The following is a 23,792-nucleotide window of genomic DNA, read 5'->3' as shown; positions in this document are numbered from 1 at the left end:
GTAGATGGCTAATTAATTGCTGATTGGTGGCGCTGAGTAATGGCCAATAGGGTCTTATAATGGTGTTTGTATATTTTCGGTTTTCTAGTGATGTAATAATTATGTAAATAACTCTTTTATCAATCCAAAATCGTAAGTTGGCAGTTGCCTCTTACCATAAAAAAAAAACATTAACATGAAAGCTTTATTTGCTTTTTTGGTCTTGCATCTGTTTATATTCTTATTTTGCCTTTTCTCTTATTTCTTGATTTATCCTTTAGGATATTACGCTTAATCGCCAAAGAGAACAAGCAATTGATAATTAGCCAAATCAAGATGGAGGAGGTGATTTATAACTCAGTTCCTGGTCAGGTGCAATATGGACCCCCGCCGGTTCCAATGAGAAAGAAAATAAAACCACAAATTTCATCACTGATATTTTCTGTATTTGTTCTAGTGGTAAAAACACATGGTATTTGATGTAGGAGGTCATGAATTTAAAATCCGGATGAGAAAAAATCATTTGTTGTAATAACAGAGATATTAAATAGTTAGGTGATTTGTCCTCCAACTTTTACTCAACAAAAAAATGCTATCACGATATCATTCGAAACTCGTGTGTTCAATCTTGTATGACATCATGATAGGAGGTGGCAAAATTAAGAATAGATACTCGGATATATGGAATTATAAAATACCAGATACAGTCAAGGTTTTTACACAAGATGTTTTGCTAAGTAAAATTGGATGCATGGTTGGATGTATCATGTGCAGGGAATAAGGTCCGGTGCTATTCTTCTCATGCTCTTCTCTCTATCTCTCTCCTCTTACTCTCTCTCACGTGATGTTCTTTATCTCTCTTCTCTTCTTTGAAGAGAGAGATAGAGAGAAAATGAATAGCAGTAGATTGGAATCCAGAACTGCTATCTACTAGTGTAGAATCGGCATGCATCTCATTTTCGCTTGTCAGTAAACTAGGAAAGTGTGGCAAGGAGTTCAGATTAGAGGAAATTTGCACCTATATAACGTGTGGATGTTGGTTCATTTGGATCAAAGAAACGAAACAATTTTCAGAAGCAAAACACTGCCCAGAATAAGATTAAACAAATTATATCAGCGAAGTAAGATTAATATAAATTGCTTCTTGAGACAAAGCTTCCAATAAATAATTTGATTTCAATCACTAAAAAAAAAGTTTTTTTTTCCCTTCATATTTAATTTACCCTTCTATAGATTCTTCTATTTATGGTAGAAATTTAATAAAAGTGTTTGTAAAATGAAACTATTAAATACAATGAAAGAATGGCTTGGCTTATTACCTTTCTTATTTTATTTTTATAATTGTATTGCTATTTTGTGGGTTGAATTGAATAAACCAAGACATTCTTGCATAAATTGATTGAACTGAACAAAAATTTATAAGTAATTTTAAATAAAGAATAAATTGAATAAACTTTGTTTCAAAAAGTTAAAAAAAAACTGTATATGTGAATAATGTGACTTTATATATGAAATTTAGATGTCAAAGTCTAACATGACATTTTTTTTTGAAAAATAGTGGTATTTTACCACCGATTTCATTGAAATCAAGAACCATAGCATATTTGACCTAGTACCTAAAATTGGTACCAAATCAAATACGACAAGTCTGTACATCTGTTCAAAACATAAGCAAAAACAAATAAAAAACAAAAATCAAAACAAAATACCATGTCCACAACACAAAAATGCAACAATAATATGCATAAAACTAAGTACTATAGATCTAATAAGTCTTCATCCTCTTCGTCGCCATACATTGGAGATGGGGGGTTGCCAACCCCAGAACCCTGCACCAGAAGGTCCAAAGCTTGGGTCTGTTCAGGACTTCTGTCCACTTCCAACAGAAGGAGATCTGGAAGATCCTTAACATCAAAAGGCATTATAAGATTTAATTTTAGGAAAGAATCATCACTTCTAGATTTACACCAAAATTGAGTTAAAGAAATAATCTTATTACCTATAACCTTAATAGAACAAGGGGTACTATCATTAAAACATAATCTATTTCGTTCTAACCAAATTATCCATAGGACAGCTCCTCTTAATAATTCAACTAATAATCTATCCTTAAAAGGAATAGACGCATCTATCAACCATAAATCTTCTAAAGTATAACAATTATAACTAAAGTTATTATGCTCGGCTATCCAGTTCCATATTAAGCTAATGTAAGAACATTGAACAAAAAGATGTTCTGTACTCTCTATTTGGTCACAGAAGACACATTTTGTATTGCCTTGCCAACCTTTAGTTACTAAGTTAGTCTTAGTCAAAATCTTGTCTTTTCGAACAAGCCATAAAAATATTTTAATTTTTAATGGAATATGGGATTTCCATATGGTGCTATAGGTAGAATTAGGCATTCCTCCATATTCTAACCATTGATAAAAGAAATGAACAGTAAAGGTATCATCTGTGGACCAGCGCCATATAATCCTATCATCTAATTGGTCAGATAGAGTAAAAAGAAAGAATCTATTTTGCAAAGCTAACCATTCCTCCCTATATATACCAGTTAATTGTCGTCTAAAACTAAGGTGTAGATAAGAATTAGCAAAAGCGTCAGCCACAGATACGAATCTATTGGTAACAATTGAAAATAAATTGGGATATTGATGCTGTAGAGCATGTTCAGAACACCACCTATCTAGCCAAAAAGCCGTAGACTTACCATTGCCTATCTCCTTATTTAAACCTAAATTAATCACCACATGGTCTTTTAAAATTTGATTTCCAGAATGGAGAACACACAGAAGGGTTGGTTCTACATCCATACTTACTTAAAAGTATGGATTTCCACGTACCATGAACCGAATTATCAAGAAATCTAATCCACCATTTAGCTAAAAGAGATTGATTCATTAACTTTAAATCTAATACACCCAAACCACCTTGATCTTTACTTTTACAAACTTCCCTCCAAGCTACCAAGTAATATTTTTTCCTTGTAGAATTTCCCCCATGCCATAAAAATTTACGTCTAATTTTATCTATCTTATTTCTAATTTTTGCGGGTAATCTATACATAGACATCCAATATAATGGGATTGCAGATAACACAGAATTTAGAAGGGTGACTCTACCTCCTAAAGAGAGTAAAGACCCTTTCCAACTTTGAAGTCTTTTTTCAATCTTATCTATTAAAAGTTGCCAATCTATATCCATTAAGGCTTTGTTATTAATTGGTACCCCTAAATAAGTAAGTGGTAAAGAAGCAACTTTGCAACCTAAAACAATAGACAACTCCTCACATTCTAAATCAGATAAATTGAGAGGGTACATTTCACTCTTGTCATAATTTATTTTAAGGCCTAAAACATTCTCAAAAGCAAGAAGAAGCCATTTAATATGCAAGAGAACATCCTTATCAGCTTTAAGGAATAGTAAAGTATCATCTGCAAAATGCAGATTCATAATATTTCCTACATTAGGAAAGTTTCCTAAGCCATCAACATAACCTCCTAACTTAGCTCTTTGTAAAATTTTGTTAAGCACATCAGTAACTAGAATGAAAAGAAAAGGAGAGAGTGGATCTCCTTGTCGAACCCCCCTCTTACAAGAAAAAAATGGCCCTAGAGTGCCATTTAAATTAACACACGTTCTACTTCCTTCTAAAGTTAATCGAATCCATGTAATAAATCTTTGACCGAAGCCCCTAGCATGCATTACTTCTAAAAGAAAATCTCAATTAACATGATCAAAAGCCTTCTCAAAATCTAATTTGAACAAAACACCCTTTTGTTTTTTAATTTTAACTTGATGTAAAACCTCATGTGCAAGTCTAACATCACATAATGATATACTTATTGATATCTTCAGTGCACTGCTAAAAATAAAAAAGAAGGTAAAGTATAGTATATGAAATAAAGTATTTTTTCTTTTTGACATTAACATAGAAATTTTAACTTGTAATAACTACTAAATTTGTATAAAAATATATAAGTTTTCTTAATTCTGCGTTTTATAGCAGTGTCGTCATAAAAATAAAAAAGACAAGAAGTGAAGCTAATCTTTCGATATCTTCCAATAATATTTAATAAATTTTCTTTTATATATTTGATTCAAATTTTTATCGTAATCAGGAAATTTCATACATAGGTAAATTGACTACGTAGAAATAAAAAACAAAATCTTTATTCGCTGAATAATTTAATTGCATTCCCAAAATAGCACCACTACAAAAAAAAATTAACTCAATCCGGCGATAATTCGGCTGAAAAGACAGGTGCGCCGTCATCGGATCAGTATCCTCTCAGGTACCTGACACAAAACAATTCAAAAGGACGGTTCAGATTTACTATCAGCCGGTCGGGATTCGGGATGACAGAGGGGAAGGATTATCTGTGCTCTGTGATGCGTGCTAATCCATTTTAGGACCGTCCGATTCAATTCTACTTAGTCAGGTAACCTGAGGGGATACGAATTCGCCGTCTTCCGGATTAAGAACTCAATGAGTCAATCCAGTAACATCCAATATTTGGCTGAACAAATGGTCCCAGTATCTGACACGATTGCTCCCGATTGTCAGAGATTACTCTCCGTGGACCGAAACGACCGAGCGCACCAACTAATCTCCTGACCTTTCTTCTTCCCTGCGCATCCTCCAAGGCCTTCACCTCACCTCACCACACCACTCCCCACTCTCTTTCTTCCTTTCTTCTACTCCTCTAATTATGCCATCCATCTTCTTCTCCATTGAATAATTGAACAATTGATCATAAACCACCACTAAACCATGATGGGCCCGGAAGAAGAATCCATGGAAACCCTAACCCTAGCCACCTCTGCTGCCACCACCGCCGCATCGGACTACCATTCAGCCATCTCCACCTCTACCTCGCAAGAGATCCACAGAGACCCCCTACTCAGCCCTCCGGTTCCTCCCAATTTTGCTCTCTCCCCTTCCTCCTCGTTTGTTGACCCGCCTTCCTACTCTGACGTGGTATTTACCCCTTTCAACTCTTCAAACGGATCCGTGTCTCCTTCACCGTCCAGTTCCACATCTAATTACCTCCGCATCACTGTCTCAGATCCTGTACAGGAACCAGAGACAGTTTCGACTTCACTTGTGCCTGGATCAGGAAGTGGAGGCTACTTCACTTATCTTATTACTAGTCGTGCTAGAGATGGCACTGATTCGCAAGTCAGGCGCAGATTTCGAGATTTCGTGACACTCGCGGATCGACTTGCAGAGTCACACAGAGGTTTATTCGTTCCTGTCAGGCCCGACAAGGGTGTTGTTGAAGGCCGGGTAAGTATTATGACAATTAAAACGTGATATCTGTATGAATTTAGTTATATTATAAGATTTTTCTAGCTCTACTAGCTCTGTGCCATTGGCTAGATTGATTGTGGATCATGACTACTTGGAAGATGAGCATATACATATATTTCTCATTGATTTGAGTGCATGCATCAGCATCTATGCTATTACTTGTGAACCTTAAATCCTGCATGTAATTTCTTCTTTAAAACTTAGTTTTGCACTTTTGTAGCAATCCGGTTTACTTGTCAGGTTATGTCTGTATTGGCTGTTTTAAGCAGGTTGTTAACAAATAGAACCTTATCCTCAACTGATAGATGTTTTAAGTGCTTGCTGTGTATTCTTTCTCATCTTTTGGTTTCAGGTCTAGCCTAATAGAATCCTATCAGTTTTACATCATAAATAAAGCCTCTGTTATTTAGGCCTTTTTCATCCTTGTCCTCTGTACCAGCATGGGAGAGAGAATACTACTTGATAATAATCATGAAAGATTCTAAAAATACAAAAATTAACAAAAAGGTTTACCTCAATACATGAATCTCCTACTGCAGGTGATGAAGAGTGCAGATTTTATTGAGCAGCGGCGAGTTGCCTTAGAACGCTACCTTCGCCGCCTTGCAGCCCATCCTGTGATTGGCAAATCTGACGAGCTGAGAGTGTTTCTTCAGGCTGAAGGTAGGCTTCCACTCCTACCTACTACTGATGTGGCTTCGCGCATGCTGGATGGGGCTGTGCGGCTGCCAAGGCAGCTTTCAGGTGTTGAAATGGCAGGTCCTGAGGAGGTGGTACAGCCAGCCAAGGGTGGAAGGGATTTGTTGAGGATTTTTAAGGAATTGAAGCAGACAGTGACAAATGAGTGGGTTGGGGCTCGACCAGCAGTAGTAGAGGAGGATAGAGAGTTCTTGGAAAAAAAAGATATCCTGCAAGATTTGGAGCTGCAACTTACGACTACTTCCCAGCATGTATGTATGGTTTTGCATTTCAGTCCTTCCAATTTTAAGATAGTTCTTTCACTCTTAAGCAGCATGAAATGCTATTAAGCATTGAAGAGGGCTAAGTTAGATAATTTTAGGATTGTTCATATCATTTATGTACTCATCTGTTGTTACAAAAAGAATTAAAAAATATGCTCTGGTTTCATGCTTGGTTTTTTAATAGTAGAGTGAGAGTGACAAAGTGTTGTCAATGAAAATGGTAAATTGTAACTGACCGGAGAGGGGTCCAGCTCAATTTAAATAAAGAAGAACGGAGGTGGTGGATTCATGTGCTTGTTTGATAATCACTGTAATGATTGCAATGTGTTTAGCAGCCATGTGAAATTGTGGAAAATGTTTGGTCATAATACGCTGATTTAATTTGCTGACTGAGGGCATATTGGTTAAGTTGAGGACGGATATTATCACTGAGGGTACAGCACACCTGATATATGTTAGGTTGTAGTTAACTTAAGGATGTGGTTCCGATACTTGGGGGCAAGGGGCTTCCGATGATTGTTTAGATATAGATTGTAAAAAACAAAGTGATGGGTGTTTCGTTATTGACTGAATGAAACATGTGGTAAACTCTACCATTTTTTTCAAAAAAAAAACAACTAAGCTATGCCATATATCCGAATGTATTTAAATATTTTTTTGTAATTTCAGGCAGAGAATCTTGTGAAAGCTCAGCAGGACATTGGAGAAACAATGGGAGAATTGGGATTAGCATTCATAAAGTTAACAAAATTCGAGAGTGATGAGGCAACGCTTGATTCACAGAGAACAAGAGCTGCTGATATGAAAAAAGTGGCCACAGCTGCTGTTAAAGCTAGCAGACTTTACCGCGAGTTAAATGCCCAGACGGTTAAACATCTTGTTAGAAAATTTTCACCAATATTGTTGCTTTTATTTGTCAATCTTAAGGCTTGCAGTATGCTATATTCATTTTGAATTTTTGGTGAGGCTTTTTTTGTGCCTTCAAATTTTAAATTTCCTATTTTTCTCAGATCTTTTTTTCTTGAACACTTGCTTTGTATAAGGTCTTGAAAATTACACAACTTTCAGCTTAAACTCAATAATGATGCACTGCTTGCAGCCAACAACAGACAAGTTGAGTGTTGTTTGCAAATGGGTCAAATTGGCTTATACTCGTAGTCAGTGTGGTTATGTTTCATACGTTTATTTACTAATGCCTAAATAAAGGCTATCTACTAGCGTGCTAGGTCAGATAATATCAGGGGCGGAACCAGAATATTGTGATTGAGGGGGGAGAGGCTGAATAAATGTCTTGTAAATTCAGTTTATGAGGGTGGCAAATAGTATTAATTTTTGCAAAAATTAAAAATTTTAAAGGATAAAAATGGAAAATTTCAATATCTGTGTTTTTTTGGGGGTTGGGGGGGGGAGTTGGCTGCTTAGCCTCTCTTTCCAGTACTTCCCTCCATCCCTGGATAATATGCAGATATATCCTAACACTAAATTTTTTAGCACATGATAATTCTAACAATTTTTTATGATGTTTTCTTATTGGCAGGATACTCTACATGAACATCTAGGTATAATGCTATCAGTTCACACTGCATTCTCTGACAGGTCGAGTGCCTTGTTAACTGTGCAAACACTGATGTCGGACCTGTCAACACTGAATTCTAGGGTTGAAAAGCTTGAAGCAGCAGCTTCAAAAATATTTGGCGGTGATAGGTCGAGGCTTCGCAGGGTTGAAGAGTTGAAGGAAACAATCAAAGTCACCGAGGATGCCAAGTTCTGTGCTGTCAGAGAGTACGAGAGAATTAAGGTAATAATCCAGTGCTGTGTGTGCATGTGATGTTAATAAGTAGGTGCTGTTTATTTGATGCTATTGTCCCATCTCAAGAAAATACAAACTAAAATAGCAGAAAGGAGCACTTCTTTTCTGAATATCACCTAAAGATTCCATTATCCTTGCAATTTATTTTAAGATCTTCCTCTCATACTTGCAATATCATGGAACATTTATTTGCTCCTAATAATTATGAAAGATTTTGTTGGACAAACTATAAAATAAATAGTGAAGAAAAGCAAAATTGTTTGATATGTACCTACTATGCAACATATCTGCACTCTATTACTCATCTATCTAATTAAGCTTAATAAGCAATCCCTCGTAATTGGATTGATTTAGTATATGACAGTGGAGAAAAGCAAAATTGTTTGATATGTACCTTCTCTCCTGGTGATAGTTGCAAAAGAGCCAAAAATGAATTTTCAGGGTTCACATGAAGTGCAGAACCTTTACTGCAATTGTGGCAAAAAGTAAATAGAAAAAAAAAAAAGGACGACCAATAGAGAGAAGCCTTTCCCCCCTAAGCAAAAAAAAAGGGGGGCAAAAGAATAATGAAAGTGAAGGGATCTATTATTGCATTGTGAATTGATGTTTTATGGAAAATTCTTATCCATGTTTGACATTGCTTCAGGATAATAACCGAAGTGAGCTAGAGAGACTGGATTGTCAGAGGCGTGATGACTTTCTTAGCATGCTCAAAGGATTTGTTATAAGTCAGGTATTTTTGGCCACCTAATGAAAAACTTAAATGCCCAGCTTTAATGATTTTGTTTGTTGTGTTGAGACCTTTTCTATTGGTAACAGGTTGGCTATTATGAGAAAATTGGAAGTGTGTGGGAGACGGTGGCAGATGAAATGCATGAATATTCAAGAGTGAAAGAGAGCAATGGGCAGTGATGAGAGAGAGAGGAGAGCAACGAGCACTGACTAGAGCAGATGTAAAGAAATGTCAAATTAGTTTTTCCCTCTATTTATACTTGTGTGTAGACTGTACCGTAGTGCGAATGAAAAGAAATATAAAAGCTACATTCCATTTAATGAAACAATCAATGATGGCTCGCAGTTTTCTCTTTATTTTCAGATTTTTTTTTCCTATCATTCCCAATTGGGTAGTTCCCTGGAGGTGCTGTTCATCATCTAGATTCTTTGTTTCCATTACATAGCAATGACTGCTTAACCATAGCTTTAGCAAAAGTTATTTCTAATTCATATGACCAAATGCAAAACACAATGTTTTCCACTGTTGTCATTCCATATCTTACTGTTTCATTTTGTTGGATTTTGATTTCTTCAAAGGTATTATTTCCTTTTATGGTTCAGAATACTAGGATTGCAATCCTCTTAGTGGAAGTACACCAGTCATGTTCGTCAGCATCGATTGAATCAATTTGTAAGCGAGGAGGATTGTTGTTTCTAGTGGAATTATACCTGTCAAAATACCTTCATTTTTTTGCTTCATTGTACCTCCATATTTTAATTTTGTAATAACAAAAATTCTGGAACTCCCCAGCAAAATCGTTCTGAAAGGAAATTAAGAAAAGACGAGCTAGTAGATATGATTTATATTATTTTCTGTACACAGAGAGAGAAATATTATTTTTTCATCTAGAAATATCTAAATCAGTATATTTTTGTAAAATCTTGAATCAAAATAAAGTTGAATATGTATTTTAAACTTAAGCTAAATTATTATTACATAATTAAACTGAAATTTTATAAATCTATTTTATAAATTTTAGAGTTCATTTTATGTATTTTATTGTTTGACTTATCATAACAATTATCAAAAGTTCGCTGGACCTGTGCAGAAAGTTTAGTACCGGAAGAGACCACCTAGTTAGTGGAAGCATCATCTAGTGATTTTTTTTAGAAACCATAAATAAAAAAATAAAAAAGATTTTATCATACAAAAGTCATAAGAACCGAGATGCTATTTCGGTCTCCTTTTTTTTTTTGGGACCGAATTGTCATTTCGGTCCCAGTCGTTTTAACATATTTCGAGAAAAAAATACGTTGAAAAATTGTGAAAATACCTCGGACCGAATTGCCATTTCGGTTCCGAAAAAAAAAATTTGAAACCGAAGTGGCATTTCAGTTCTTATGATTTTTGTTAAAAAATTAATCATATTGGTTTCATAAAATTTTTTTTTTTAGTTATGGTTTATAAAAAAAAATTCTCATCTAGTTGGCAAGCGTGTAATTGTGTTCATTGAAGCACTGTCGAGTTTATCGAACCACCAATAAAAGTTTATTAAAATTTATACAAAATAAAAATTAATTAATCACTAACTAGTTAAAATTTAAATATTGACCATGTTAGAAATATGTTCTAAAAACCAATCATACAATGATTAAATAATAGATTAGTCTATTATGAATCAACGTATTTTTTGAGCCATATGAAAATGTGGATTAAATTAGATGTTGTTTGATTATATTTAGGGAAATTCACTCTCTTCACTTTCTCTGTCATTTATGAAAATGTAGTTTTTGTAAAATATCATATGGATGTCTTTTTTGAAAAAGGGAGAATTTCATGTATCCCCCTCAAAAACTTCAATATTACATATTTCTCCCTCCAAAATCAATAATGATGCTTCTATGGACATAAGGACCTATTTGTAAAATGAACATATTTTTATTTTCAAAGTTCAAACAGTCGATCCGAACCGTTCATCTTGTTCTCCATATTAATATGTGCTTGGAGACCAAATTTTACATTTTTATGAATTTTTTTACTATTTATTAAGATGGGTACAAAATTCAATGGTATGAATTTGATATTTTTTGTACCCATCTTAATAAATAGTAAAAAAATTTAGAAAAATGTAAAATTTGGTCTCCAAGCACATATTAATATGGAGAACAAGATGAACGGTTCGGATCGACTGTTTGTACTTTGAAAATAAAAATATGTTCATTTTACAAATAGGTCCTTATGTCCATAGAAGCCTTTGCCATCAATAATTACATATTTATCTTTTCAAATCATAGAAACTCATATATTTATCCAATCCATCATATTTAACATTAATTTTATATTAAATCCTATTTTACCCTTATAAGAATTGAGAGAAATTATATCTAGAGTATCTCTACCATTCATTCAATCATAGTATTAAGATTCGTGCCATCAGATAGATCATCATGGAGCGTTTCTGTTTTATTTCGTTCTCCTCTTTCCCATCTCCCTTCCGCTCTCAATCGCCTCTTTCTCTCTCACACTCTCATTTCTGATCCCACTTGACTTCTGAGATAATGGTGGAGTGTTGTTGGTAGTTTCTAGTAATGATTTGTACTGATATTTTGTTCGTTGAGAAGAATGTTGATTTTATGGTCTTAACTTTTATTATTGAATCTTTTGTAAATTCTTTCATGTGGAATCAGTCACAAAAAAAAAAAAATGAAAAGCAAAACCAAAAGCTAAAGTAAAATAAAGAAACTGTTGGAATATATACAGCTAGTATTTATTCATTCTATAATGGCATTATTCCATCCCTGTAATGTAATTGAAAAACTGAAAAGCAAAATTTTCCTCATACACGTGAACCTTTGAAGTGATGTCGTACATAAAAGGAGAAGGGAATGGGAAGCGTCTAATTGTCCACAGTCTTTTGTCCACCATTTGTCCACAGCTTTGACTTGTGCGAATACTGTAAAATTACTTCTACATGCTGTATAATTATACAATATATCACATAAAATATATCAGTTAATCACAAAACATCCAGCAACTATTTGAAGTGGTCCCATGATAGTTAGAAAAATATAGCAACTTGCACAACATGACAAAATAAATGTACTTTCAAACTGTACTTTCGGAAATTACAGTTATAGAAAGTTATTGGCAGTTAGAGTTAGTTATTAGCGTCCGCACTGGGTTGAATCTTGTATACTGTAAAATTGAATCTTGTATACTGTAAAATTGAATCTTGTATACTGTAAAATTGAATCTTGTATACAGTAAAATTTTCAATTGAATCTTGTATATTGTAAAATTGAATCTTGTATACTGTAAAATTGAATCTTCTACACAATAAAATTTACAATTGAATCTTGTATACTGTAAAATTGAATCAGCAGAACTGTAAAATTGAATCTTGTATACAGTAGAATTTTCAATTGAATATTGTTCGGATGAATAAGAAGCCTCTCTATCATTTCTTTCTTTCAAATTTTCACAAGATAAATACTGTAAAATTACAAGATGAATACTGTAAAATTACAAGATAAATACTGTAAAATTAACAAATCAATACTCCATATCGCCTTTCTATCATCTCTTTCCTCCAGATTTCCACAAGATGAATACTGTAAAATGACAAGATGAAATATTGTAAAATGACAAGATGAATACTGTAAAATTAACGGGGCAATACTATAAAATTAACAGATCAATACTCCATATCGCCTCTCTATCATCTCTTTCTTTCAGATTTTCACAAGATGAATACTGTAAAATGATAAGATGAATACTGTAAAATTAACAAGACAATACTGTAAAATTAACAGATTAATACTCCATATCGCCTCTCTATCATCTATTTCCTTCAGATTTTCACAAGATGAATACTGTAAAATGACAAGATGAATACTGTAAAATTAACGGGGCAATACAGTAAAATGAACAGATCAATACTCCATATCGCCTCTCTATCATCTCTTTCCTCCATATTTCATTTGAAATGCTAGATCTGTTATTGTATACAACGAAAACAACAAATTCAACATAAATAACTTACTAGATTTGAATTTTGTCGTGCTCTTCAACAAAAATAATTTCTATTCGATTGCGCTCCACGATTGAAGGTTCCATTGCGATCATGTATAAAATAGACTGTAGGAGAGGAGGTCGTTTAGATCTGCACGATCGATCTAATTAAACCTGAGCAGAGAAATTTGAATAACACTCTGTTTGAATAACACTCTTCCATGGCGATCATGTTCAAACAACGAGATCGAGTCAGTAATCTCAAAAATAAAATCGTAAATTGAACGAAAAATAAATGACAAAAGAAAAATACAAAAAAAAAATCATATAGATTACGAAGCCAGAACGAAAAATAAGTGACGTACTGAGTCAGAACGAAGCCAGAAATGGTCGAACGAAGCCATCTGAGAAGAAATCGATCTTGCATCCTCCAAGAAGCGAAGGCCGGATTGGTTTGAAACTGCTCACCGACCTTAATTTGCTCATCAGTAACCGGAGCAAAGGAATCGAGATGATGAGCCAGCCCATATCCATCAATAACTGGTCCACAGCCTTCTTGCCTTTAACCCGCGTATAAACCTGTGCAATCACCAATCCTTTGAATGAAATTAGCTTCGAACTACGGAAGAGAGCTCGCCAATCGTTTGAATGAAAGAGCAAAGAGGAAGTCAATCGCGAATGGAGAATGGAATGAATCTGGCATCGCGCGAAAAAGGAAGGCAATCACCAAATGCGGAGAAAATCAGATCGGATTTGAAAATATCGGAAATGAAATTAAAAAAAAAGGAAGGTTCCGTCGTCCGTTAGTGTTTAAATAGGCCGTTATAAAGTGGATAGCGGAGAGACGGTTGAAGACAGTTAAATCGGAATGGATAGTGTAGTGGACAGATGGTGGACAAAACCCAGTGGACAGAAACCTTTTCTCTTATTATTTAATTATTTTGAACATTTTTTTTGATGATTTAAAAGGATAAATATGTAATTATTGATTTTGGAGAAAAAATATGTAATATTGAAGTTTTTGAGGGGATACATGAAATTCCCCCTTTAAAAAAAGTGACGGATGAGAATTGCACCCCTGTTGCAAGCTTAAGAGTTAAGACTATCACCTTGTATTCATTTTGCCCACTTTTTTAAAGCACTTCCAAGTACTAAAGACATGATTCTACATGACTTAAAAATTTCTTAAGAAAATTATTTTCCAACTTTATTGTTCAACAAACTCTTTCTTCCAAATTTTTTAAATATACCATTTAAAAATATATATATATACATCACAAATTTTTCAGGAATTCAAGTTCTATCATGAACGCAACATCAAGATGCATCCATATTATTGATTTTTTTTTAAAACAGATAAATTTATATTTGTTTGTATTGAGTTTATGTTTGTTTATATTGAGTCTATTTGTTTTTTATTTGTATTTTATATATATTTTGTTTGTTTATATGTTTTGAGTTTATTTATTTATTTGTCGTATAATTTTACAGATTATGGAGAAATTTAAGTTAAAATTAATAGAAACATACAAACAAAATTTTTAAATAGCTTCATAAAACATCCATACTGCAACAATATATAAAAACAATTTTTTAACAACACAATTCAATACAATACAACACAAACATGAAATAAGTCTAAAAAAATAAAAATTAAACTCCTAGACGAAGCATTCAAATCCATCGCATTTCAACCTGCAAAATTAAAAAAAAATGTACTGTTAAATCTCAATTGTTTCAATAATTATTCTAAGGTTGAAATTGAATAAAATAAACAATTTATCAACCTCGAGCAGCTTTGTTGCATCTTTTCTGTATATCTCGATTGGCTTGGTGTTCTTTTTTTCTCTCATTTAGTAAGTCTAGCCACATGAGAATCCTGTTGTGTCGTTTTTTACCCAAAGTAATTAGCCTATGTTCTGGCACAAAGACATAGCCATCGTGTTTTGGCTATTCTGTCAGATTTTTTATGCACATACCATTCATCACTTCATGTGTTCACAAGTGTCTAGATGTAGTAGTAGAGACTTACAAATTTGACAAGGTCGAGGCTTAAGAGACGACATAAAGAAAGAATAGAGAACACAGTATTCTCTCCAATTAAGGCTTATGGCATGTGCATTTCATCCATGATATTCTCTCCAATTAAGGCTTATGGCATGTGCATTTCATCCATGATGACAACCTTGTACTTGAAATTGGCTTTGGTAAATGGACGAGAACCGTCAGCCATGTATCAGTGAACTTTCTCTTAAGTTGCGGTTTCTTTGAACTCGTTATGGATCTCAAATCTCCTCAGCATCTTCCAATTGGCCTATGTAAGACACATGGACACAACTTGAGGTTGCGTCCATCCCTCTGGTGAACGCAATGTCAAATTGCGTCCATGGTGTATCTCGGATTCTAGAAAATTCATTGTGATTCATTTTTTTTTATATATAATGGTATATTCAAAATTTTCATCTCTTTCACATTAGTGCACAACTTAAAATTTAATCTCCATTATCGGAGATTAAAATTTTGAAATTTGGAAACCTACCCGTTCATAACAGACCGATCCAATTAAGATATATTTAGCAGGGTTCTAAATAGCTAGCTATAGTTATGCAATAATTGCATTATAGTTTTTTCGGATCTCAATAACCGTTTTTCTTATATAATAATTTAAAATAGCTAGTTATGATTGCGCTATGTTATAACTTTTTCGGACATTAAAAATTATAGTGCTATCATCATCGTTATTTAGAATCTTAATATATAGGCAACATTTTATTGAATCACTCACTCAGGTCTCGGTTGGTATAAGCCGCACATGACATAACCCAAACTCTGTTACGGAAGCCACTAGCCAGGTCATCAAACACTTCCTAGTCTTAGTCCTAGTCTTAGGTCATCAATCTAGTACGCTACCGTGCGCCTCCATTCTTTAGTCTGAACGATAAAACCCTGCTCCTGCACATTCCTTCTCTCTTTCCTTTTTCTTTTTCTCTACTCTTTTTTCATCCAATCATAGCTCTCACAAAACCCTAGTTCCTTTCAAAAAAAAACCCTAGCGCGAATCCAAAAGAAATGGCATCCAAGTTCGGATTGGCCGGAGGCATACCGGAGCGGCGTGTCCGGCCTATATGGGACGCTGTCGACTCGCGCCAGTACAAGGCGGCGCTCAAGCTCTCTGTTGCGCTCCTCCAGAAGTATCCCAAGTCACCTTATGCTCTTGTAAGTTTTGTTATTTCAGTTTTTCTTGATCATTTTGTATTGGTTCCAGGTCAAGATTTAGATTGTTGTTGAGGATTTCGGCAACTGATGGTTTCAGTACCGACAGTATACGACCCTGTTCAGTTTCTTCCATTTCAGTTCCTTAATTGGGACCAAATTAGTGATGAAAGTTTTGATCTTGCATTGTTTCGAACAGGCACTAAAGGCTGTTGTACTGGAAAGAATGGGAAAAGGAGAGGAGGCATTGAGTTCGTGCTTAGAGGCAAAGGATTTGCTACATTCTGATAGTGGACCTTTCCTTGATGATCTTACTCTCAGCACCCTACAAATTGTATTGCAGAGGCTTGATAGATGTATGGGCTTATACCATTTTTGTTGTCTTTTTTTCTTTCTTTATTTTTCCTAATAGAGAAAATGATGCATCACTTACTAAGATGCGGGCTAATGGTGGAATTTTATAACAGTGGATCTTGCCACCTCTTGCTACGAGCACGCATGTAACAAGTACATAAATAATTTGGAGATAATGATGGGTTTGTTCAACTGCTATGTTCGTGAATACTCTTATGTCAAACAACAACAGGTTTGGCTTCTTAGTTAAAGTTACAATTGCCTGCTTTGCTTTATTTTGCGAATATTCTGATAATATTTTTGTTCCATGCACTGTTGTGGGCCCCTTTTGGCAGACAGCTATTAAAATGTACAAGGCTGTAGGCGAAGAGAGGTTTTTGATGTGGGCAGTTTGTAGCATCCAGTTACAGGTACTCCTTATTAGCCTTTCTATTAACTCCCCAGACCATGTTAATAAAAAAAAGGTGAATTTAATATATTATCTGGATCTGTAATCAATTTACTCCCAATGTTATGCAATCTATTATACATGGCTCTTTTACTATCTCACGTCTCTCTGATAAAGGGTTATTTTTTATATTGGAATAGGTAAACTACAGTAGCGGAGGTCAGAAATTACTCCCGCTGGCAGAGGCGTTAATCAAGAAGCACATTAGTAAAAGCAGCTTGCACGAGCCAGAAGGTCAAACTTAATGTTGTTATTCCTTTCTTTTGCTTTGTGGTGAATTCCTTACCTCTCTTTCGTAATGCTGAGAATAGTACTTATGTGAGCAGCTCTTACAATGTACATTTCAATTTTGGAACAACAAAAGAAATTTGATGCGGCATTTGAAGTGATTTCTGGGGATTTGGGATCCCTCATTTTAAGGGAAGAAGACAAACTACGCATGAAGGTATTTTTACTCCTACTTGTTGTTTTGTTATCCATTTGAATTTTTTGGGTGTAATTATATCTAATAATTTATGATATGGTATTTGCAAACAAAATCTTAATTCTCATTTTACAATGAACCACCACTGCTCTATATGTTAGTCTTATTTAACTGGCTAATATCCAATATAACTATGGATAGGTTGAGAAAAAAAAATGACTCTATAACCCATTACCTTCTGGTATACATTTTTATATATATACTTGAAATCAAGCAGTTGCAGTCATCTGCTTGATTTTAAGTGTATTGGATAGAGAAAAAAGAAGGGTATACTGGGGGCAAACGTGTTAATATTACGGAATTTACCCACAAGAGATTTCTGTGTGGGTGTACTTCCTTTTGTTGTTTGCAAATGCAATAAAATATTAAATGATATATGTAATATCCCATCTTTTAGTTTCCTTTAGTATCTCATTTTGTCTTTATATGTTGTTTTCTGGCTTAACAATAGTAATTTAACTTTAAGCTGACAGGGCTTGCTTCTTGGTCAAGCATGTAACTATGCTGCTGCCTCCGAGATCTTCCAAAAAGTTCTTGAAATGAGGTACTTGCTTTATATCCACTTAATATTTTAGAAGGATTGATTTAAGTGTCTCCGTAAAACATTAAAGCATCTGAACCTCTGGAAACAAATACCTTTCACACTTGTTAAGCATGGAGGATTCGTTTTTATAATATATCCAAATATAGAAAGTGCTTGGTGATAAAATTAGATGGGGATAGTTTGAACATCTTGATATAAATGGTGGAACTTTTATACCGTATATTTTTTTTTCGTGCTTTTGAGGGTTGTGACATTGGCTATTTTCCCTTTACATGATATATCTCATTTTTGCAGGGGTTATATACTATCTTGACTTTATAGGAGGATACGATGAATTAATTCTTATAATGTTCTAATTATTTACATTGTTGTATTCGATTAAGTCATTTCTCTTTCTTTTCTCTCTCCTTTTTTTTGGGCAGACCTGATGATTGGGAGACATTTCTACAGTACCTGTGCTTATTACTGGAGGAAGATATTGATTGGTCTAAACATGCAACTGCTGGTTTTTGTACTGAATGCATTTCATTGAGCAAGTCTAAGCTGAGTGAGGAAGAGGTACTCGATTTCTTACTATAATTGTGTGATTACACAATTAGTGTACTATTTGGAATTAGGGTTACCAGGGAATAGTACGGTACGTCAAATGTGAACTGGAAGCCAGTACATTACTCTAACGAGGAATGGTATCTTTGAATGTGATTGCACTTATTTTCAATGGTTTTGTGATACAAGGGAATTTAATGTTTTGTAACTTCTGGCCATATCTTGCCTTCAACGTTTAAAAGCATTTTCTATTAAAATTTTGTGCGGCAATCAATTGGAAAGTCAACTATCAGAATGTTTTATTTGCACAGTACATGCTTAGCAGCATAGTGATGTAACATTGAATCTTAAACTACCAAAGAAAAAGGTTATAAGGCACTAATATTAGGGCTGCCTCTTGCTGGATCACTGATTTGATTAAACTGGATTGCTGGTGGCTGGTGATTGACGAGGATCGTACCAATTTCGAGATCGCACCTGTCTGGGTGGTTCCGGCAATTTTGTTTGTGATCAAAATTTGCTAATTTTAATAATTTCAGTTTGATATTCGCCTCTCAAGCGCCTTATCCTTTGTGGAGGAATTACAAAAGGATGCTGTTAAAAATTGCACTAGAGGCCCCTATTTGGCAGCTGTTGAGATTGAGAGAAGGCGTAGCTTGATGAGTGGAAATTGTAATAAAAGCAAGGTTGTGGAGGCATTGGTAAATTATTTTGAGAGGTTTGCATTGAAACCCTAATGTTTTCCTTTCTATCCTACATATCTTAAGACTGGCTTTCCTTAATTCCACGTTTTGGATTGCAAATTTTTTATAGGTTTGGGCACTACCCTTGTTTTGCCACAGATGTAGAGAAGTACCTCCATGAACTAAATGAAGAAGAGAATGCTGAGTTATTGGATAAGATATCCAAGAAATTTGCTGTTTACTCAGAAGTACATACACTTGGCCGGACTGTTACAGTTTTCAGAATCCAAGAAATTTGTAGCTCCATGTGGAAAAAATCTATCCAAGGTAAATTTGTTACTTGTCTTCTACTATGGAGCAATATTGAATATGAACTAAATTTCGATTATTTTGTTTGAATTTAACTTTAGATCTTGAGACTACTACATTGAAAAAGTTGGAGTTGTTTTGTAAAAATCTCCACCTTTCTAAAAATCTTGAACAACAAGAAAGCATGGTTGGCGAAGAGCTTCTATTTATGGCAACCAATACTCTGGCTTTGGTATGTAAACTATATATACTAATGTAATAATCATTTTTGGACCTGTAACAGAGTTAATGTTTCTTCTGGAAGGATAGGTAGAATTTTTTTTGTTTTCAATGACAAAATCAATGCACATTTCTTCAGTAACCTGATATTTCAGCTGGTTTTTTATGTTTAATTTGAAAACAGCTATTTTGGCGTACTAAGAATTTGGGATACTTGTTGGAGGCAATATTAGTTTTGGAGTTTGGTCTCCATATTCGTAGGTTCGATTAATTACTTTTTACTTCCTTAAAATTACCCATGTTGCCTTTCAAACATTTCTTCAATTGTTGAATTTTTCATTGAACTTCTATAATTAAAAAATATAAAACTGAAAGCTATCTTTTTTTGACCCTTCAAAACGATGAAATAAATTTCAAAATTATATTTTTAGTCTAAAAATTCATGAATTAACAAAAAAGTCTAAAATTTCAGAGTTGAAATATCACTTCTGTGATTTACTTTGTTGATTTCATTGATATGAACACATTAGCTTGTCAATTCAGATGACTAAAATTGCATTGCTTGACAGGCATGTCAATCTGCTTAAGGTTCTTTTAGTTCATCTCTACTCATTCCTTGAGATTCTTCCTTTGGCATGTGATTGGTATGCTCTCTCTCTAGAATTATAATTTATTTTAATGAAAAATTTCTGTAATTTAGTTAGCAATATTACGAGGTCTGAGAACTTCATTGAAATAAATATAGGTATCTTACCTTGGATGTGAAAAATATCCTGCTGGAGACCATCTCACACCACATCTTACCTCAGATGCTGACATCTCCCCATTTTAATGAAACATCTGATCTCCTGAACGAGTATCTCAAATTTGCGGATGACCACGCGCGTGATTCTGGTGATCTTACTTGCCTGGCATACCGCCATCGCAACTACTCCAGGGTTTGTACCACAACTAATCTTTCCCAATTTTTATTTTTTTGGCACACAGTTTTATGATGCTCTGACTTTGATGCTATACTTTCAGGCAATTGAGTTCGTAGCATTTCATATAAAGTTGAAAAACTCAAGCCAGTATCTAATATCCAAGCTTGATTCGTTTATCTTTAATTTGAAGATCAGTGCCAATAACCCTGACGAACTGGAGGTTAATTTTCTTTGTAATTTCCCTCCATGCTTATCACCCATATATCTTTATATTTAGGTTTTAATAGCGTGACTGAGGTGTATCCTTATCTCTTTCGTAGAAAGTTTTGAAGGGGGCAAACTACGGCTTAAAACCCCTTGACCTGGCACAGCCGGATAAAATTGAAAAATTAACATGCAATATAGATAGCCAGACAAGGCCATGGTGGTCCCCAAGAACCAGCGTCAATTATCTCTCCAGTAAGTTTTCTTTTATCTCATGCAAGCTGCAAAGATTCTTTTATACTGAACTGTGGTTGGGTCGCTATTCTATGCTAATTTAACATTTAATATGTTCTGCAGTGCCATTCGATGAAGAATCTGCTAGTGTATGCTTTGGTCCCAAGCCAGTACGCCCTAGTAACTTGTATCTTCTATTATTGCATCACTGTAGCTGAAATTCTTTATTTGAAGTTCTTTCGTTATCTGTCTGAATTCATTTTCGAACTTCATCGACTTGATAAAAATGCGACCTTTCCAAAAGAAAATAAATTTCAATGTAGACACTCTAAAAATATTAAATATTTTGTCAATCATGTGCAGTGCATACATAAAAATGAAAATGTGGGCCCTGACAAGAATGAGTTTGAGAGAAAATCCCTTGTGCCGAGGATTGTCTATTTATCTATGCAAGCTGCCTCGCCTACTCCAAAGGAGAACAAAGAAACTACCAATGGTGGGGCATCTAGTGCTACCATTGCTGATGAGCTGGGATCCTTGCTTGAGAGATACGCAAGGAGCATTGGTTTTTCCTTCAATGATGCAATTGACGCCATTCTTTCAATTACTACCGGAGAGAACTCTTTTAAGGTCTTCCTTCCTCCTTATAAAACTATAAAATTAGGGATACATCTTTGTAGTTTCTTCTTTAAAACTATAAAACTAGTGGATTATTAGTCTTGATGGGTTGGTTTTAAGTAGTGGTACTGTGTCTAGTTAGGTCTGTTATTGGTACAGTTAAATCGTTCCAGTTCTGCTTGGTGGGGTGTCATACTGCACTAAATTGTCTTTTAAGATTTTGAATGAAAATATTACTATTACAGATAGCTTTACATATTGTAAAATATGCATTTTCTTTTTGTTGATTGACAGGAGTTCTCTGATATAGTCAGTTGCATTAGTTTTGCAATATTTGTTAATGCATGGAACTCCAGTCTGAACCATACTGAAAAGGCTGGAAAGAATACAATTTCATGGGAAGTCGTGGACAAGCTGATAACAACATGCATCAGAGAGAAACTAGGCAGCATGGGACCTGCATTAACTTCAACTGGAAGTGAAGTTCTAGTTCTGGTGCAACTTGTGAACGAGTCTCTATCTTGGCATATTTTGATCATCCAATCCTTTATTAAATCGGTCATTCCTCTTGGAAAAAAGAAGAAGAAAAGTGGCTCAGCTGACAAACAAAATATAAACATACCCTTGTTGAAGGCCATGCAAGCTTCAATTAATTGTGTAAGCAGTGCAATTAGGGAAGTTCACAAATGGGTTTTGGATCAACTTAACAGTACTGAGGATCATGATCTGGATATCTTGATGTCTTATCTAACAACTGATGACAATTCAGTGGGCCCTGGTAAAACCTTAAATGTGCTCAAGGAGAGTTTAGGTGTGGTGGAAGAGTCTGAGGTGGGGGACAGGATTTATGACACGGTTAAATCATGGAATCCTACCTCTGTTTTGAGAAAGATAGTTCAGGCTCAATGCAGATTGTTGACCGACTTCAGTCGGATTTGTGACTCTAAGTTGAGGGTGTTGGAGTCCTTGAAACAATCGTTTTGAAACGGGGAAGAGAAGGATTGAAAAGAAAAAAAAAAATTCATTAGGCTTTGTAGTGCTGTGGATTTTCAAGCTTGGATGTTTGGTTCTGCTAGCCTCCTTCCATTCAATTTTAAACTTTAGTAGGTCAATTTTGTTTTGCTTACCTTTCTTTTATTTTCCTTGCAACCTTTTTTTTCTTGTTTGGTCCCTAGTTGAATGACATATACTCCATTTTGACATGCAGGATATTCTTTTTAGTGTGATTTTTTATTGCTATTGTTTTCCTCTTTTTGAGCGCTTTGTAATATTGCAGCAGCTGGCAGCTTTTAGTTCAATTGCAATTCCAAAATAAGAATATTTTTGCTGGTTGCTTAATCTGTTGACCCTGTCATAAAACGGGTAAACTGATTGAATTTGGAGCTTTTTTACATGTAAAAGAATGTGATGGAAGTGAATAATTTTTTTCACAGATTTAAACCTTTGCATGAAAAATTTAATTAGATTCCCAACTGAGTAATGACTCTGATATGTATCGTACCCGTATTGGGATTCTAATTAAAATTGGACACAAACAATACGTACATCCAGTTGGGATTCTAATTAATTAGTATCCCAATTGGATATGTACGATACGCACCCGATTCTAATTAAAATTGGACACTAATTAATTACAACATCTATCGTACATATATAGTTGGGATTCTAATTAAAATTGGACACCATTTAGAGCATCTTCATTACTCATATCCATATCGGGTGCGTATTGGATATAGATACAGGGACGATACATATCCAATAAATACTGAATAGCCGTTTTAGTGTCCAATTTTAAAATTAGAATCCCAATTGGATATGTACGATACATACCCAATAAAAATTTAATTAGAATCCCAACTGAGCATTAAAATTGGACACTCTGAAGTCTGAACAATAGCATTCAAAAGTACTTACAACCAGCTACATCCAAAAAAAAATAAAAAATTCAGAACTGCGGGTAGATGTTGTGCTTTATAACGTCCCTGATATATTCAGAAATTTTCGGAAAACTATGCCACACTTGTTTTTTAATGCTACAGATATAAATCAGAACACAAAATGCCAATGCTTTGCCAACTTAAATTCTCAAAACATATAAAATTTCGTTTCAAACATATTTCAATATGTAAACTGTATTGAATAGCTGGCATCGACCATTCAAATTTCGAAGGCCAAGGATTTAACGCAAAATACAAACATTGTTTACTTTGCAAAACATC

General features: G+C 34.5%; 2 protein-coding genes across 3 annotated transcripts; both read left to right on the top strand.

Moving 5' to 3' along the window:
- The first annotated feature begins 4,623 nt into the window (after positions 1-4,623).
- On the top strand, positions 4,624-9,133 carry LOC144572964 (sorting nexin 2A-like). The gene is made up of 6 exons (XM_078322607.1): positions 4,624-5,272; positions 5,836-6,246; positions 6,928-7,137; positions 7,796-8,056; positions 8,715-8,801; positions 8,888-9,133. The coding sequence occupies exons 1-6, from the start codon at positions 4,757-4,759 to the stop codon at positions 8,978-8,980; spliced, it is 1,578 nt and encodes a 525-aa protein (XP_078178733.1). The 5' UTR covers positions 4,624-4,756; the 3' UTR covers positions 8,981-9,133.
- A 6,548-nt stretch (positions 9,134-15,681) lies between these two features.
- On the top strand, positions 15,682-22,963 carry LOC144572963 (Tetratricopeptide repeat (TPR)-like superfamily protein). 2 transcript variants are annotated; one of them, XM_078322605.1, is made up of 19 exons: positions 15,682-16,010; positions 16,207-16,363; positions 16,475-16,593; positions 16,697-16,771; positions 16,950-17,043; positions 17,136-17,254; positions 17,767-17,837; positions 18,260-18,395; positions 18,923-19,101; positions 19,197-19,393; positions 19,477-19,607; positions 19,779-19,855; positions 20,164-20,238; positions 20,340-20,532; positions 20,618-20,737; positions 20,838-20,976; positions 21,079-21,125; positions 21,319-21,585; positions 21,868-22,963. In XM_078322605.1, exons 1-19 carry the CDS (start codon positions 15,864-15,866, stop codon positions 22,555-22,557), a joined length of 3,033 nt encoding a protein of 1,010 aa, XP_078178731.1. In that variant the 5' UTR covers positions 15,682-15,863; the 3' UTR covers positions 22,558-22,963. The 2 variants fall into 2 exon arrangements, with proteins under 2 accessions (XP_078178731.1, XP_078178732.1); XM_078322606.1 differs by having other exon boundaries at positions 15,766-16,010; positions 16,701-16,771.
- The last annotated feature ends 829 nt before the right edge of the window (positions 22,964-23,792 follow it).

This window comes from Carex rostrata, chromosome 21 (assembly GCF_964058835.1).
Source record: "Carex rostrata chromosome 21, lpCarRost1.2, whole genome shotgun sequence".
NCBI classification, from domain to species: domain Eukaryota; kingdom Viridiplantae; phylum Streptophyta; class Magnoliopsida; order Poales; family Cyperaceae; genus Carex; species Carex rostrata.
The sequence above is the reverse complement of the archived record's forward strand: the minus strand, read 5'-3'. Positions and strand labels throughout refer to the sequence as shown.